This window comes from Nerophis ophidion, linkage group LG25 (genome assembly GCF_033978795.1).
Source record: "Nerophis ophidion isolate RoL-2023_Sa linkage group LG25, RoL_Noph_v1.0, whole genome shotgun sequence".
Taxonomy (NCBI): domain Eukaryota; kingdom Metazoa; phylum Chordata; class Actinopteri; order Syngnathiformes; family Syngnathidae; genus Nerophis; species Nerophis ophidion.
The window spans coordinates 39,021,284-39,041,260 of NC_084635.1; the positions used below are offsets into that span (position 1 = coordinate 39,021,284).

General features: G+C 39.7%; 1 protein-coding gene across 2 annotated transcripts in view; it reads right to left on the bottom strand.

Moving 5' to 3' along the window:
• Nucleotides 1-1,027: 1,027 nt before the first annotated feature.
• The window catches only part of nhsb (Nance-Horan syndrome b (congenital cataracts and dental anomalies)), a 109,051-nt gene continuing 90,101 nt past the window's right edge, over nt 1,028-19,977 (bottom strand). For both annotated transcript variants that reach the window (XM_061887135.1, XM_061887134.1), the window contains 5 exons: nt 16,566-16,697; nt 8,072-8,224; nt 4,721-7,843; nt 4,525-4,648; nt 1,028-2,374 (listed from right to left, as the gene is read on the bottom strand). In XM_061887135.1, the coding sequence (XP_061743119.1) occupies nt 1,741-2,374; nt 4,525-4,648; nt 4,721-7,843; nt 8,072-8,224; nt 16,566-16,697 (4,166 nt within the window). In that variant the 3' untranslated portion in view covers nt 1,028-1,740. The remainder of the gene's footprint in view (nt 2,375-4,524; nt 4,649-4,720; nt 7,844-8,071; nt 8,225-16,565; nt 16,698-19,977) is intronic.

A 19,977-nucleotide genomic window follows, 5' to 3' on the forward strand; every position in this document is an offset into this window, starting at 1 on the left:
ATACATTGCCAGAAATAGCCAATTTGCTCAATTTACCTTCAATAAATAAATATATATATATATATAAAAAAATGTTTTTTTCTGTCTTTCATTCCGTCGAACATTTTTGTTCCTTTTACGGAAGGTTTTTTGTAGAGAATAAATGATGAAAAAACACTTAATTGAACAGTTTAAAAGAGGAGAAAACAGGAAAAAAATGAAAATAATATTTTGAAACATAGTTGATCTTCAATTTCGACTTTTTAATGTTCAAAATTTAACCGAAAAAAGAGGAGAAAAACTAGTTAATTAGAATCTTTTTGAAAAAATTAAAATAAGAATTTATGGAACATCTTGTCTGATCTTGAATGGGATTGTGCTGAAAATTTTAATTTTCCTGAAGGAACTCTCTTGAAGGAATACATAAAGTACTATCTAATCTAATCTAATCATTAGTAATTTTTCCTGATTGAGATTAATTTTAGAATTTTGATGACATGTTTTAAATAAGTTAAAATCCAATATGCACTTAGTTAGAATATATAACAAATTGGACCAAGCTATATTTCTAACAAAGACAAATCATTATTTCTTCTAGATTTTACAGAACAAACATTTTAAAAGAAATTCAAAATACTTAGAAATAATATTTAAATTTGATTCTACAGATTTTCTAGATTTGCCAGAATATTTTTTTTGAATTTTAATCATAATAAGTTTGAAGAAATATTTCACAAATATTCTTCGTCGAAAAAAACAGAAGCTAAAATGAAGAATTAAATTAAAATGTTTTTATTATTCTTTACAATAAAATACTTGAACATTGATTTAAATTGTCAGGAAAGAAGAGGAAGGAATTTAAAAGGTAAAAAAATATGTGTTTAAAAATCCTAAAATCATTTTTAAGGTTGTATTTTTTCTCTAAAATTCTCTTTCTGAAAGTTATAAGCAGCAAAGTAAACAAATAACTGAATTTATTTAAACAAGTGAAGACCAAGTCTTTCAAATATTTTCTTGGATTTTCAAATTCTATTTGAGTTTTGTCTCTCTTAGAATTAAAAATGTCCAGCAAAGCGAGACCAGCTTGCTAGTAAATAAATACAATTTAAAAAATAGAGGCAGCTCACTGGTAAGTGCTGCTATTTGAGCTATTTTTAGAACAGGCCAGCGGGCGACTCATCCGGTCCTTACGGGCGACCTGGCCTTGGTGACCCCTGCTCTATAGTTTGGGAAATACGTAATGTACGTGTGATTTCTTACTTTTTTAATACATCCATCCATCCATCCATTTTCTACCGCTTGGCAGGGGGTGCTGGAGACAATCTCAGCTCTTTGTGGGGTATTGTGTGTAGAATTTTGAGGACGAAAATGAGCGTATAGCATTTTGGAACAGGAAAATGAGGACCGAGTGAAGAAGTTTCCAGATGCAGTGTGGATAGTTTTGGGCGTGGTCGGCCCAAGACAGGAAGTACAACACAGGAAGTGAGTGTTGCACACGCACACTTGTATTATCCGGACTCTACAAAATGTTTTTTTTTGTCCACTTTTTTTGTACTCTTTTCTGTAAAAGACGGTTCTTCCAAAATATGTCGCTGGAAGTCTGAGCTATCCAGATTTAGAGTAAACTTTTTTTTGTGTGTTAGTAATGAGCGGTTGCCGCTTCCTATCTACAACGTTCCTACCGGCGTTTGAAACGCGGGGCGGATCGGAGCGACGGTCCCGTTTTGCGGCGTGAAGGAGAAAGGTTCTGAAAGAGAAGTTCTAGGAAGATCTGTCGTCATGAGGACTTCCGTCCGAGTTCTCGGTGTCGCCCTCGGAGATGGCCTGCATGGGCGCGGTGTAGAGGCGACTGCGGGTGCTGTAGCGACTGCTGTTGGCCACCGGGGGGACGCGAGAGCGGCCCTGGCGGGAAGCGGCCGACAGCGGCAGGATCTTGGAGGTGAAGCTCTCGGAGTTGGCCCGGGGGAAGAGGCCCGCCATCTGGATGGGCTCAAAGCTGGAAAGGGGCGGGTCCGGCTGCGTGGAGGGCGTGTCTTCGGCCTGAGCCGCGGGGCCTTCGGGGACACACTCGCCGTGGGTCTTTGGAGTGATGGGGCTCTTCAGGATCTCTGTGGCCGACATGCGGTAGCTGGTGTCCGAGCGGCTGCCTTTCTTCAGCAGCAGCAGTTTGAACTCTTCGTTGGACGTGGTGGACTTCTTGGCGCTGCGGTAGATGGGGACCGGGGCGCGCTGCGAGCCGCAGGCGCTCGGCGTGGCGATCGGGGCGCTGACGGGAAGGGGCGGCGGGACGGCGGAGCTGGGGACGCTGCTCGGATTGACCGGTGCCGCCGGGCACAGGCGGGACTTGGCGTTTAAGTCCCCGGAGTCCTTACGACCCAGAACCTTCCTCTTAGACCTGAATGGAGAAAGTCAGAATGAAACCACAGTCGACATGGACCAGAACCATGACTCAAAGACAACTGTTCACATGACGTTATGTAGCCTACGTCCCAAACTTTTTTCCTTCGCTTTGAACCCAGCAGCTTATAAAACGGTGGGGTAGTTACGGATTTTTCTTCACTGACGCCCATGATGCAAATAGTTAAAAATATAAAGCAATTGTTTGTGCTACGGCGCCATCTTTTGGACGAGTTCGCTCATTGCAGATGCTGCAGTGCTCTTCTATTTAGAGCCGGGGTGCCCACACTTTGTCTGCAGGCGAGCTACTTTTCAATTGACCAACTCGAGGGGATCTACCTCATTTATATATATCATTTATATTTATTTATTTATGAAAGAGACATTTTTGTAAACAAGTTAAATGTGTTTAATGATAATACAAGCATGTGTAACACATATAGATGTCTTTCTTTCACAAAGACAAGAATATAAGTTGGTGTATTACCTGATTCTGATGACTTGCATTGATTGGAATCAGACAGTAATGATGATAAAGCCCACATTTTCAAATGGAGGAGAAAAAAAGTTGTCCTTTCTGTACAATACCACATGGAAGTGGTTGGTTTTTGGCATCTAATTCATCCAGCTTCCATACACTTTATAAGAAAAACATTGGCGGCAAATTCCGTAGCTTGCTTGATTGACATTCACGGCACCCGAGGGTCTTGTGAGATGACGCTGGCTGCTGCCAGTTCATTATTATGAAAAAATGACAGAGAGGAAGGCGGGAAACACTTTTTATTTCAACAGACTTTCGCGCCGTCCCTTCCGTCAAAACTCTAAAGGCCGACTGCACATTTCCTATCTTCACAATAAAAGCCCTGCTTCATGCTGCCTGCGCTAACTAAATAAGAGTCTCGGAAAGCTGGCGTGCACATCACTTGTGCACGCCAGCTTTCTGAGGGATCGCTTGTGCACGCCAGTTTTCCGAGACTCTGTATTTAGTTAGCGCAGGCAGCATGAAGCAGGGCTTTTATTGTGAAGATAGGAAATGTGCAGTCGGCCTTTAGAGTTTTGACGGAAGGTACGGCGCGAGAGTCTGTTGAAATAAAAAGTGTTTCTCGCCTTCCTCTCGGTAATATTTTCATAATAATGATCTTGCAGCAGCCAGCGTCATCTCACAAGACCCTCCGGTACCGTGAATGTCATTTAAGTGACGTCTTGGTGAAGATTGATGATCACTCATTTTTAGGTCTATTTTTTTTAAAAGCCTGGCTGGAGATCGACTGACACACCCCCCGCGGTCGACTGGTAGCTCGCGATCGACGTAATGGGCTTTCAAAGCTGGACGTAGATGGGCCATTTAGTTTTCTGGCCATCCATAGCGTAACTACTCGTATGGATTCTGCATTCATCAATCCAAGCAACGTCTGCAAGTTATGGTAAATGGTAAATGGGTTGTACTTGTACAGCGCTTTTCTACCTTCAAGGTACTCAAAGCGCTTTTGACACTATTTCCACATTCACACACTGATGGTGGGAGCTGCCATGCAAGGCCCTAACCACGAACCATCAGGAGCAAGGGTGAAGTGTCTTGCTCAAGGACACAACCGACGTGACGAGGTTGGTAGAAGGTGGGGATTGAACCAGGAACCCTTAGGTTGCTGGCACGGCCACTCTCCCAACTTCGCCACGCCGCCGCGTTGTACAATATAACTACAACTATTCTTACTTACTAAAGTGTCCCATGTGTGACGTCTGTAGGAGTGTTTTCATGCAAATTTGTACGTGCTATCATAATGTGATCGAGCTAGCGTCGTTAGCATTAGCTAATATGCTACACGTTTACGAGTGTTTGTGTGTTAGTATTATTAACTTACAATGGCATTCTTTTTGTACTGTTTCACTTCCACAAATTCTTCCAATAATTTTACCAAAACGTCAGCGTGGAGTTATTGAGTCTGTTAAGCCGATTGGAGAGCTAGCTCGTGCAGCTAGTGGGTCCATGACCATGGCTTCTGTTTTGTTTAATCAACCATTTTACTGCCCTGTTAGAGACACTGCTTGGAAACAATGACTATTCTCCGAATGGTGTGTTTACTCTGCTGGCGATGTACCGATGTCACCATGCAAACCCTGGACCTTGTCCTAGGGGACTCGCGGCACCTGTGTATCATGGCGAACAGGTCCTCGGTGGTCCGGCTCTTGTTGGGGGAAGTTACGACCACGTCGTCATCGACCTTGGCGTCATCCGTCAAAGGGGAAAGTGAATTGTCCGTGGGTGTGGAATCTGCAAGAGTCCACATTCACGGCCCACATTACAGTCTGATGGTTTGCAGAGTTCGAAAAGAGGTCGGCATACCTTTACTGAAGTAGTCCTCCGTGTCGGGGGTGGTGGAATCGTCCCGACTCTCAAGTGGCAGCATGTGATGGGCACTTCTGGTAGCACCTGATGTCTCCTCCTCGTCCTCCTGTCTTACTCTTCTGGCATCGCTGATTAGGTAAGGATGCGATGTGGTACCAGGCACTTTGACCGGACTAGTCCAGGGCCCTGAGTCCAGGTGGGATCCTCCGGCAAATTCGTACGCCGGAGGTGGAGGGTGAGCCGATCGCACGCCCCCCCTGTGACACGTGGACCTCTGTGAGTCTTTCACCTGCTCTTCTTCTTCCTCCTCTTCTTCCTCGTCGTCATCATCTTGGGAAAAGGAGCGCTCCCCCAAAATATGAAACTCTGGGTGTGCCCGATTTGAATGCGTGAGCCCTCTGAACTCTGTGTGTGAGCGGATGTGCGTGTGGAGGTCTACGGGGGACGGGTGGGGCGCACGTGGCACTGGCCGATGCAATGGGGAGTTGTCATCGGAGAGCTCTGAGAAGGGGTCTAGCCGGGTCCTGAAAGCGGTCATTGACCAGAAGGTTCCGGGACCATATCGGTCTTGTCTAAGTAGTAGGCTCTCGTAGGACGGCGGCCCATCAGGGTGGCGTCCGGGCGGAGGGGGTTGAGCGTGATCAGGGGAGAAGGTGTGGTCCTGAGCTGGAGGCCTCGGAGGTGGCCTACGAGGAGGGAGAGGTCTAGTGTTGATTGAGGGCGGGGCCAGTGTTGAACCACTGTGAGGACATTTGGGTTTAGTAACTGTCACCGCTGCGCTTGCTACTTCCTGGACCGTGCTGTGTGCGAGGTCACTAGGCTTGCTGACCGAGTGGAGCTGCACCGCACGTAGAGCTGATGGAGTTATTGCCAACAGATTCGCGTTGGGAATCAGAGCAATTGGGTGTGGGCACGGTGGGTGGTTGCTATTTGATGTGTCATGGGGCACCATCTTTGTTCCAGTGGGGATCACATTGGTTACCCGGTGTTTGCTGTGGTGAAGCGTGTGCAGGTGTTGTGTTCTATGTGAGAGTGTATGTCTTACGTAGCCACCGTGAAGAATGTTCAGGTCAAGCTGAGAAGGTGGAGGTGGGAAGTCCGGGTCCCTCTTGTAGCCAGATGCAATAGAAGCTCCATCTCTGGGAAACTGTTGCAGGGAAGAGAGGGATGACTTTCTCTCTGGCACTTTGGGCTTTCTTTTGCCAGTGGAAGGGGACAGTGGTCCTGGGAAGAATGCCGCCGAAGTTGAAGGTAAAGTCGAAGTTGGCGTTTCTGATTGACTTGAGTAACCGCTGGATGGGGATGCCAGGCCAGCCAACTTCTCGGGCGACCCAAGTTTGAAGTCTCCCGGTGGACGAGGTGGACTTGCGGCTCTCGTCTCAGAAGATTGGGAATGGGTCTGGGATTGGGTGTCAGTGGAGGAGGAAGAGCTGTCTGGTGACTTGACACAATCCATAACAGTTGTGCCTGTCGCTGTGCTTGAGTTAGACAGGGATTTGTACTCACAATTATTGGACTTCATCTCCGAATTGTGAAGCCACAAGTCTGCGTAGTCCGATTGCACAGCTCCTTCATCCTTAAAGGAGTGCGTGTCTGCGGAGCTAAAAGACATGGGTTCTACCATATCCACTGTTTCTCCTAGCCCCATTACCCATGATCCCAATGGCTCAGCCACAAGGCAGGATGTCTGTAATGGTTCTGGAATGCCCCCAAGTTCCAGTTCCAACTTCATATCCGTGGAAGACAATGCAAGGTCTTTTTCACTCGCGGTCTTTGGTTGGTCTTGATCAGCCTGTGTGTCTGTTCCTACATCAACGCTACTACTGGCCTCTCTTAAGGAGGACGTTCGTTTTGGTGGAGGAGGTTTGAGTTTGGGTTTCCTCAGTGGACGACAGGGCCTACCTAGGGTGGCAGTGCCTGTTCTGTACTCTGGTGACAATGAAGGATAAAGTTCATGGGCTACATGTACTGCCACGGTGTTGGATCGGCCACAAGCAGTCCCTCGCTCCGCGTAGTTGTACGTGTAGTGTCCGTAACTCGAGTTACTTTTCTCAAATTGCTTAGACAATGAGTACAAACCCTCCGTCTCAGATGAATAACGAGACACAGTGTCTTGTTCTGTGTTGTTGGTCTTTTCACTAAAACGTGTTTGGTCATCTAGAGCTCCTGTGGAGCGGTAATCCTGGCTTTGACATACATTTTGCATCCGGTCATGGTACTGGTCTGTGTCAGCGTGGTCCTGGTCTGGAGGATAAGCCCATTCCCCTTCGCTGGCTGTACTAACCCCGGCATCGTCCAGCTGGTCCGTTGCTGAGGAAGTGAAGGAGCTTGACCTGTGACCTGGTCCCTGGGGTCTCAGCTCAGAATGGTACGAGGGGTCCAGGGAAAATCCCTCGTCAAGGGCATTGGGCACAGTGTTGAGCGATAGTTCGGAGTCACAGTGGGACGAGCCTGTAAGTGGCGGAGAAGAAGGTGGGGGGATAGTTTCCGAGGTCTGGGATGGGCAGGTCGAGCTGGAACCACTCCAATTACCACTTGACGACTGATGGTCCTCCTTGTGGTCCACATGGCTACTTAGAACTCCTGTTGTAGAAACAGAATGAATAGGGCTACTGAAAGTATCAGAACTGGATGAGATCTCACAGCTGCCCATGTCAGTTTTGCGAGGCAGACGAGAACGACCTCTCTCCATCCAGCCGTGCTCTGGACTCCTGTCCCCTGATCGCTGCAACCTTTTCAGGCTTCCTATCTGCAGCGGCTCAGGCGCCGCCTGGTCGTCAGTGCTCTCCTCTTCATCCTTCATCATCATCATCTTCATCCTCGGACTCGGGCCAGGTGGAATGAAGTCCTCCGCTTCGTACGGCGACAGCTCCTCGTCCTCGTCGTCCTCGTCGTCGTAATTGTCGTCGTCCTCGTCCTCGTCGCTGTCCACCAGGCGGCCGCCTTCTCGCGGGAGGCTGCGAGACCGCAGGCGCACGGTGTGGGAGGCGGCGCTCGTGCACGTGGAGTCGGACTGGTCGCCGAGGGAGGAAATGTTGCCCGTGGAGTGGGACAGAGACGCCGGGATTCCCTGATGGCCTCTTTGAGCTCGAATGCGTCTCCGGGAAGGAGCGGCCGTACCTGCAGGGGTTGAAGGAGGAAGCAGAGGCAAACGTTCACTCAGGTGTTCACAAAAGGACAATTAATATTGTCGGGGCAAACAGATCCTTGTGGAGAACATAGCACTAACCACATATCCATGACCTCTCAGGTCTATCATGAACTGGATCTACTGGGGCTTAAGTCTCTAGCAACCACCTGGTGGACTAATGGGAGGAATGGAAATGAGGAAACATCCAAAGAACTTACATGCGATGAGGAAATCATCTGTTTGGCAGCCAGAGTCTCGAGTGTGGTGAAGGCGACCACTAACTGAGAAGTCTTCCTGACACAGCGAGAGTTGGTGCTGATTGGCATGGACAATTACCGTCCGCTCTCTGGCTACTGGCGATTCGTCTGAGTCTGAGTGTAAAACGACAAAGCATGCGGAGTCTCAGTCACCTTCAAATCCTTGGACTGTCAGGCCTGAAATACTGCGCCCAAGCATGTTCTGCTGAGCTAGCCTTCTTCATCTCATGCGACAACCCGAGTACAATGTACACTGCCACTGTACATTGCTTGGGAATACTACATGCACATGTAAAAAGAAATCAAAGATGAAGCAGGGGGCGCTCAAATCTTTTTGTGCGTTCTGAGGGAATGATAATGAATACATGACAGGAAGCCTTAAAGGGGAACTCCGCTTTTTTGGAATGTTTTGTCTATCATTCATCATCCGGTTTTTATGCATTCCAAATCACAAATAAATGTTAGGCAAAGTCAGCTAGCACTGGTGTATTGAGTCGCTCTATTCCGGGAGTAAAGCCCTCTAAAACACCTCCAAATACTTCCATCAAGGTTTTACATACAAGTATATATGTAGTATCTAGAAACATTCATAATAACATGTAATATATACATAACATAGTAACACTTATAATAACATGTAAAATATATGTAGTATCTAGTAACATTCATAATAACATGTAATATATATGTCATGTAGTAACATTCATAATAACATGTAATATATATGTCATGTTGTAACACTGCTAATAACATGTAATATATATGTAGTATCTAGTAACATTCATAATAACATGTAATATATTAGTCATGTAGTAACGTTCATAATAACATGTAATATATATGTCATGTAGTAACATTCATAATAACGTAATATATACGTAACATAGTAACACTTATAATAACATGTAAAATATATGTAGTATCTAGTAATATTCACAATAACATGATATATATATGTCATGTAGTAACATTCATAATAACATTTAATATATATGTCATGTTGTAACGTTAATTATGAAATGTAATATATATGTCATGTAGTAACATTCATAATAACATGTAATATATATGTATGTCATGTAGTAACATTCATAATAACGTAATATATACGTAACATAGTAACACTTATAATAACATTTAATATATATGTAGTATCTAGTAACATTCATAATAACGTGATATATTTGTAATATCTAGCAACATTCATAATAACATGTAATTTATATGCCATGTAGTAACGTTCATTATGAAATGTAATATATATGTCATGTAGTAACATTCATAATACCATGTAATATATATGTCATGTAGTAACATTCATAATAACATGTAATATATATGTCATGTAGTAACATTCATAAAAACATGTAATATTTATGTAGTATCTAGTAATATTCATCATAACATGTAATATATACGCCATTTAGTAACATTCATAATAACATGTTATACGTATGTCATTTAGTAACATTCATATTAAGTGTATAGTAACATTCATAATAACATGTAATATATGTCATGTAGTAACATTCATAATAACATGTAATATATATGTCATGTAGTAACATTCATAATAACATGTAATATATATGTCATGTAGTAACATTCATAATAACATGTAATATATATGTCATGTAGTAACATTCACAATAACATGTAATATATGTCATGTAGTAAAATTCATAATAACATGTAACATTGACATATTTTGATCATTTTAAGCATACAGACGCATTACAACGCTCACTTTCCCTTCAACAACAACAAGACTACTAATCATGGCAGACTTGATGAGAGACAACAAAGACTACTTTGGGACAAATGATGATCCAGAAACTTCTATTTTTGAGCCTGAATATAAGGAGGATTTAGAAGCTGTGTGCTAAACAGATGCAGCTTTAGTCAAACACTAAGCATCATGTAGCAGTGTTGCTAAGTGCTAAACAAGATATACAAACATAATAAAAAAATCACTTACTGTACAATGTCTGCTCTCACTGGGATAAAGACTGTTGGGATGTTTGTATCTTCCCCTTTACATCAACAATTCATCATCATCATCCTCACAAAGGGTTAAAAAAAATAGTTTGTTTGTGTCTTCCTGGCCAAAGTGGACCAACTTGTGTGTTTATGTCCACAACCTTCTACTATCCAGGTGAGAGACAGGATTTATCATCTACTATTAACTTTCACCAACTCAGAGGCCATGCAGCAGCTCGACATGTCAATATAGCAGCACAAGCTAGTTAGCTTTCTAAAAGTAGTTCCTCTGCGTTAGCAATTATTATAACAACATATAAATGGAGTTTTGTTGCTCTTTTTTTTAGAGTGATTTATACGCAGAGTAGATGACTTTCATCATCAGCATTGTTAGCCACCTAGATGATGACAAAGTAGATGATTATAAAGAAGATGATAACAAACTAGATGATGACAAAGTAGATGATGACAAAGTAGATGATTATAAAGTAGAGGATAACAAACTAGATGATTACAAAGTAGATGATTATAAAGAAGATGATAACAAACTAGATGATGACAAAGTAGATGATAACAAAGTAGATGATTATAAAGTAGATGATAACAAACTAGATGATGACAAAGTAGATGATAAACTAGATGATTACAAAGTAGATGATAACAAAGTAGATGATGACAAAGTAGATGATAACAAACTAGATGATGACAAAGTAGATGATAACAAACTAGATGATGACAAAGTAGATGATAAACTAGATGATTACAAAGTAGATGATAACAAAGTAGATGATAACAAACTAGATGATTACAAAGTAGATGATAACAAAGTAGATGATAACAAACTAGATGACAACAAAGTAGATGATAACAAAGTAGATGATTACAAAGTAGATGATAACAAAGTAGATGATAACAAAGTAGATGATTATAAAGTAGATGATAACAAACTAGATGATGACAAAGTAGATGATAAACTAGATGATTACAAAGTAGATGATAACAAAGTAGATGATGACAAAGTAGATGATAACAAAGTAGATGATGACAAAGTAGATGATAACAAACTAGATGATGACAAAGTAGATGATAAACTAGATGATTACAAAGTAGATGATAACAAAGTAGATGATAACAAACTAGATGATTACAAAGTAGATGATAACAAAGTAGATGATAACAAACTAGATGACAACAAAGTAGATGATAACAAAGTAGATGATTACAAAGTAGATGATAACAAAGTAGATGATGACAAAGTAGATGATAACAAAGTAGATGATAACAAACTAGATGATGACTAAGTAGATGATAACAAACTAGATGATGACAAAGTAGATGATAAACTAGATGATTACAAAGTAGGTGATAACAAAGTAGATGATAACAAACTAGATGATTACAAAGTAGATGATTATAAAGAAGATGATAACAAACTAGATGATGACAAAGTAGATGATAACAAAGTAGATGATTACAAAGTAGATGATAACAAACTAGATGATGACAAAGTAGATGATAAACTAGATGATTACAAAGTAGATGATAACAAAGTAGATGATGACAAAGTAGATGATAACAAACTAGATGATGACAAAGTAGATGATAACAAACTAGATGATGACAAAGTAGATGATAAACTAGATGATTACAAAGTAGATGATAACAAAGTAGATGATAACAAACTAGATGATTACAAAGTAGATGATAACAAAGTAGATGATAACAAACTAGATGACGACAAAGTAGATGATAACAAACTAGATGATGACAAAGTAGATGATAACAAACTAAATGATGACAAAGTAGATGATAACAAAGTAGATGATAACAAACTAGATGATGACAAAGTAGATGATAACAAACTAGATGATGACAAAGTAGATGATAAACTAGATGATTACAAAGTAGATGATAACAAAGTAGATGATGACAAAGTAGATGATAACAAACTAGATGATGACAAAGTAGATGATAACAAACTAGATGATGACAAAGTAGATGATAAACTAGATGATTACAAAGTAGATGATAACAAAGTAGATGATAACAAACTAGATGATTACAAAGTAGATGATAACAAAGTAGATGATAACAAACTAGATGACAACAAAGTAGATGATAACAAAGTAGATGATTACAAAGTAGATGATAACAAAGTAGATGATAACAAAGTAGATGATTATAAAGTAGATGATAACAAACTAGATGATGACAAAGTAGATGATAAACTAGATGATTACAAAGTAGATGATAACAAAGTAGATGATGACAAAGTAGATGATAACAAAGTAGATGATGACAAAGTAGATGATAACAAACTAGATGATGACAAAGTAGATGATAAACTAGATGATTACAAAGTAGATGATAACAAAGTAGATGATAACAAACTAGATGATTACAAAGTAGATGATAACAAAGTAGATGATAACAAACTAGATGACAACAAAGTAGATGATAACAAAGTAGATGATTACAAAGTAGATGATAACAAAGTAGATGATGACAAAGTAGATGATAACAAAGTAGATGATAACAAACTAGATGATGACTAAGTAGATGATAACAAACTAGATGATGACAAAGTAGATGATAAACTAGATGATTACAAAGTAGGTGATAACAAAGTAGATGATAACAAACTAGATGATTACAAAGTAGATGATTATAAAGAAGATGATAACAAACTAGATGATGACAAAGTAGATGATAACAAAGTAGATGATTACAAAGTAGATGATAACAAACTAGATGATGACAAAGTAGATGATAAACTAGATGATTACAAAGTAGATGATAACAAAGTAGATGATGACAAAGTAGATGATAACAAACTAGATGATGACAAAGTAGATGATAACAAACTAGATGATGACAAAGTAGATGATAAACTAGATGATTACAAAGTAGATGATAACAAAGTAGATGATAACAAACTAGATGATTACAAAGTAGATGATAACAAAGTAGATGATAACAAACTAGATGACGACAAAGTAGATGATAACAAACTAGATGATGACAAAGTAGATGATAACAAACTAAATGATGACAAAGTAGATGATAACAAAGTAGATGATAACAAACTAGATGATGACAAAGTAGATGATAACAAACTAGATGATGACAAAGTAGATGATAAACTAGATGATTACAAAGTAGATGATAACAAAGTAGATGATGACAAAGTAGATGATAACAAACTAGATGATGACAAAGTAGATGATAACAAACTAGATGATGACAAAGTAGATGATAACAAAGTAGATGATAACAAACTAGATGATGACAAAGTAGATGATGAACTAGATGATTACAAAGTAGATGATAACAAAGTAGATGATGACAAAGTAGATGATAACAAACTAGATGATGACAAAGTAGATGATAACAAACTAGATGATGACAAAGTAGATGATAAACTAGATGATTACAAAGTAGATGATAACAAAGTAGATGATAACAAACTAGATGATTACAAAGTAGATGATAACAAAGTAGATGATAACAAACTAGATGACGACAAAGTAGATGATAACAAACTAGATGATGACAAAGTAGATGATAACAAACTAAATGATGACAAAGTAGATGATAACAAAGTAGATGATGACAAAGTAGATGATAACAAAGTAGATGATAACAAACTAGATGATGACAAAGTAGATGATAACAAAGTAGATGATAACAAACTAGATGATGACAAAGTAAATGATAACAAACTAGATGATGACAAAGTAGATGATAACAAACTAGATGATGACAAAGTAGATGATAACAAACTAGATGATGACAAAGTAGAGGATAACAAACTAGATGATGACAAAGTAGATGATAACAAACTAGATGATAAACTAGATGATTACAAAGTAGATGATAACAAAGTAGATGATAACAAACTAGATGATTACAAAGTAGATGATAACAAAGTAGATGATAACAAACTAGATGACGACAAAGTAGATGATAACAAACTAAATGATGACAAAGTAGATGATAACAAACTAGATGATGACAAAGTAGATGATAACAAACTAGATGATTACAAAGTAGATGATAACAAAGTAGATGATAACAAACTAGATGACGACAAAGTAGATGATAACAAACTAGATGATGACAAAGTAGATGATAACAAACTAGATGATGACAAAGTAGATGATAACAAAGTAGATGATAACAAACTAGATGATGACAAAGTAGATGATAACAAACTAGATGATGACAAAGTAGATGATAACAAAGTAGATGATAACAAACTATATGATGACAAAGTAGATGATAACAAACTAGATGATGACAAAGTAGATGATAACAAACTAGATGATTACAAAGTAGATGATAACAAAGTAGATGATGACAAAGTAGAGGATAACAAACTAGATGATGACAAAGTAGATTAGGGGTGTCCAAACTTTTTCCACTGAGGGCCGCACACAGAAATATTAAAGCATGTGGGAGCCATTTTGATATTTTTCATTTTCAAACCATAAAAAAATATATGGATTTTTAAAAAATATTTTAACTTTAGGGGTCAGTTAATAAAATGTTAAAAATAAGTCACATTTTTATTATTATTTTTTATTTAACGCTTACAGTAAATCTTTATATCAACTTTAAAAAAAAAGGTTTTATGGTATTTCTGTCAAAAACATTTAATAGTAAAACGGAAATATGCAGTATTTATTAATTAGAGCCCTAAAAGATCAATAATGCAGGACACCATTGATTTTAATTCTTTATTATTTTTGAGTAATCACAGTGAAAAGATAAATAAAATACCACTAAATATATTTGGGATCCAAGAGGTGCCCCACTCAGAAAGTGATACATTTGTATTAGTTTTTTTTTTTTAACTTTCAACACTTAAGTTACGAGATCAACTTCAAATATGTCTGTCAATTTTACGTTTTAACTATTATTTTGTTTGTCTTATGCTCTTTTGTCAAAGAAAACTTTGTTTTGATATGGCAACACGTCCGCCTCCTTGTCGGCCACAGATGTGGCCACTACGTGGTGGTCCACCTGGTCAGGTACAGCGGGCCTCTACGCGTGGCCGCCACCTGTCTCTGCCCCGGTGGATTCGGGGACACGTGGTCTGGCGACCCACCGCCATGTCCCCCTCCCGCCCTCCCATGACTCTCAATTATAGTTTTTAGGGTCATGCGGGAGTCCTTTGGCAATGGCCAAAGGACCTATTGTTTTTCGTGCGTTTTATTATGCAGACCTAAAGCCATTTATCAACAACATCCAGAATCGCCAATCTGTAATTTCACCCCCTTAACATGCTTCAAAACTCACCAAATCTTACACACACATCAGGACTGGCAAAAACTGCCATCTAATAAAAAACCAAACCCCAAAAATCTAAATTGCGCCTAGCGCCCCCTAGGAAAAAAAACTGACAAAACTGCATGTAACTTCTGTTAGAAATGTCGTAGAGACATGAAATAAAAACCTCTATGTAGGTCGGACTTAGACCAAGGCTTGAGTAGCGGCGGCAGCAGCCAAAGGCGGACCCGACCAACGCTGCTTGCAGCTTTAATTCTTTATTTATTATTATTCCGACGCCTCTTTGAACTGTAATTTGACCCCCTGAACTTGCTTCAAAACTCACCAAATTTCACACACTCATCAAAACTGGCGAAAATTGCCATCTAATAAAATACCAAACCCCAAAAATCCAAAATGCGCTCTAGCGCCCCCTAGGAAAAAAAAACCAGACTGCTTGTAACTTCCGTTAGGAATGTCGTAGAGACGTGAAACAAAAACCTCTATGTAGGTCTGACTTGGACCTACATTTCCCAATTTAAACTTCTATACCTAAAATCAACAGGAAGTTGGCAAAAACCCCTCCAAAGCAAAATTTTCACAAAAAATGCTATTTTTGCCTCTTTGAGCTGTAATTTGACACCCTTAAAATGCTTCAAGGTGCAAGTTAAAGCACTACTATGCAAAGCGAAAGCCATTTATCAACAACATCCAGAAAAAATGATCTGTAATTTCACCCCCTTAACATGCTTCAAAACTCACCAAATTTCACACACATTAGGATGGGTGTACTAGGTGAGGCAACATAATGGGTGTACTAGGTGAGGCAACATAAAGGGTGTAGTAGGTGAGGCAACATAATGGGTGTACTAGGTGAGGCAACATAATGGGTCTACTAGGTGAGGCAACATAATGAGTGTACTAGGTGAGGCAACATAATGGGTGTACTAGGTGAGGCAACAAAACGGGTGTACTAGGTTAGACAACATAATGGGTGTACTAGGTGAGGCAACAAAACGGGTGTACTAGGTTAGACAACATAATGGGTGTACTAGGTGAGGCAACATAATGGGTGTACTAGGTGAGGCAACATAACGGGTGTACTAGGTGATGCAACATAATGGGTGTACTAGGTGAGGCAACATAATGGGTGTACTAGGTGAGGCAACATAATGGGTGTACTAGGTGATGCAACACAACATACCCATGTCCTGCTGCACACGTTTGGGTATGCCAGTGATGGTCTTCCTCCTCCTCAGCTTCCTCCGCCTCTGTAGCACCGACTGGGAATGAACCAGAGAGCAGCGAGCGCTCGCCTCTCGATCAAATCCAACTCCTGGAACAATAACCAGATGTGTACTGTACTGTGTACTGTACTGTGTACTGTACTGTGTACTGTACTGTGTACTGTACTGTGTACTGTACTGTCTACTGTACTGTGTACCGTACGTCTCATCAAACAACACATGTACAGTGCTGGTTAAAAGTGTAGGTACTGTTGATCATACCATATTGTAGCTTTGTTCCTTTTTATATCACATTCTCTTGTTTGACTTCCTTATTTCCTGTGTTTGTTCCGTCACCATGGTTACTCATTAGTTTTTCACCTGCACCTTGCTTTCAACGCACACCTGGTTTTGCTTATTACTGCCTTATTTAAGCCAGCCCTTTCTGTTCATTCACTCTCGGATCCTAATTTGCTTTCATGCAACAAGTGACGACTGCTGTCTGTGTTTATGCTCGCTAGCTTTCGCGCTACGCCTTATTTATCCCTAGCTCTCATGCTAGTTGTTTTTGTTTTCCCTTTTTGTGCCAAGTGTAAGTGTTTCTGTTTGTTTCCCTAGCTCCCATGCTAGCGCCTTTCGTTTGCCTTTTCTGCCTAGCACCAGTGTTTTTGTTCTTAGCCTGTTTTTGAGTTGAATAAATATTTGTTTCTTACCATACGTTGTGTTCTTGCCTGATCGCATCCACGGAAGAACAAACTCACCATCACTATGCCCAGCAAGCGTCACAGGTACACTTGTAAAGAACATGATGTCATGGCTGGCTTGACTTTCCAATCATTTCTACAACTCTTATTTTCTTGTGATGTAGTGATTGGAGCACATACTTGTTGCTCACAAAAAACATTCATGAAGTTTGCTTCTTTTATGAATTTATTATGGCTCTACTGAAAATGTGAGCAATCAAAAGTATACGTACAGCAATGTTCATATTTGCTTACATGTCCCTTGGCAAGTTTACCTGCAATAAGGCGCTTTTGGTAGCCATCCACAAGCTTATGCTTCCATTTTTCACCACAAAATTGCTGCAGTTCAGCTAAATGTGTTGCTTTTCTGGCATGGACTTGTTTCTTCAGCATTGTCCACACCTTTAATATATATATATACATATATATACAAACCACGTTTCCATATAAGGTTGGAAATTGTGTTAGATGTAAATATAAACGGAATACAATGATTTGCAAATCCTTTTCAACCCATATTCAGTTGAATATGCTACAAAGACATTTTTTTTTTTGCAAATAATAAATGACATAGAATTTCATGATTGCAACACGTGCCAAAGTAGTTGGGAAAGGGCATGTTCACCACTGTGTTACATCACCTTTTCTTTGAACAACACTCAATAAACGTTTGGGAACTGAGGAAACTAATTGTTGAAGCTTTGAAAGTGGAATTCTTTCCCATTCTTGTTTTATGTAGAGCTTCAGTCCTTCAACAGTCCGGGGTCTTGTTGTTGTATTTTACGCTTCATAATGCGCCACACATTTTCCATGGGAGACAGGTCTGGACTGCAGGCGGGCCAGGAAAGTACCCGCGCCCTTTTTTTACGAAGCCACGCTGTTGTAACACGTGCTGAATGTGGCTTGGCATTGTCTTGCTGAAATAAGCAGGGGCGTCCATGAAAAAGACGGCGCCTAGATGGCAGCATATGTTGTTCCAAAAGCTGTATGTACCTTTCAGCATTAATGTTGCCTTCACAGATGTGTAAGTTACCCATGCCTTGGGCACTAATGCACCCCCATACCATCACACATGCTGGCTTTTCAACTTTGCGTGGATAACAGTCTGGAGGGTTCGCTTCCCCTTTGGTCCGGATGACACCATGTCAAATATTTCCGAAAACAATTTGAAATGTGGACTTGTCAGACCACAGAACCCTTTTCCACTTTGCATCAATCCATCTTAGATGATCTCAGGCCCAGAAAAGCTGGGGGCGTTTCTGGATGTTGTTGATAAATGGCTTTCGCTTTGCATAGTAAAGCTTTAACTTGCACTTACAGATGTAGCGACCAACTGTATTTAGTGACAGTGGTTTTCTGAAGTGTTCCTGAGCCCATGTGGTGATATCCTTTAGAGATTGATGTGGGTTTTTGATACAGTGCCATCTGAGGGATGGAAGGTCACGGTCATTCAATGTTGGTTTCCGGCCATGCCGCTTATGTAGAGTGATTTCTCCAGATTCTCTGAACCTTTTGATGATATTATGGAGCGTAGATGTTGAAATCCCTAAATTTCTTGCAATTGCACTTTGAGAAAGGTTGTTCTTAAACTGTTTGACTATTTGCTCACGCAGTTGTGGACAAAGGGGTGTACCTCGCCCCATCCTTTCTTGTGAAAGACTGAGCATTTTTTTGGGGAGCTGTTTTCATACCCAATCATGACACCCACCTGTTCCCAATTAGCCTGCGCACCTGTGGGATGTTCCAAATAAGTGTTTGATGAGCATTCCTCAACTTTTTCAGTATTTATTGCCACCTTTCCCAACTTCTTTGTCACGTGTTGCTGGCATCAAATTCTAAAGTTAATGATTATTTGCAAAAAACAAATATTTATCAGTTTGAACATCAAATATGTTGTCTTTGTAGCATATTCAACTGAATATGGCTTGAAAAGGATTTGCAAATCATTGTATTCTGTTTATATTTACATCTAACACAATTTACCAACTCATATGGAAACGGGGTTTGTAATTTATATATATATATATATATATATATATATATATATATATATATATATATATATATATATATATATATATATATATATATCAAAGGTGTGGACGATGCTGAAGAAACAAGTCCATGTCAGAAAAGCAACACATTTAGCAGAACTGCAGCAATTTTGTGGTGAAAAATGGAAGCAGAAGCTTGTGGATGGCTACCAAAAGCACCTTATTGCAGGTAAACTTGCCAAGGGACATGTAAGCAAATATGAACATTGCTGTATGTATACTTTTGATTGCTCACATTTTCAGTAGAGCCATAATAAATTCATAAAAGAAGCAAACTTCATGAATGCTTTTTGTGAGCAACAAGTATGTGCTCCAATCACTACATCATAAGTGTGTATAAATATATATAAAAAACTAACTTTATTTATAAATATATAATATCTGAACTGGTTTTGTGATATGCTAACACGTTTAAGAGTTGTGTCAACTAGAGCCTCGACCCATCTCTCTTCTCTAACCTTAGACCTATCTCTAATCTTCCATAGATTTCCAAAATATTAGAGAATGTTGTTTACAGTCAGTTGTTGTCCTCCTTTGAGGATAATGCTATCACTGAGCTGTTCCAGTCCGCTTTCAAAGCCCTCCACAGCACA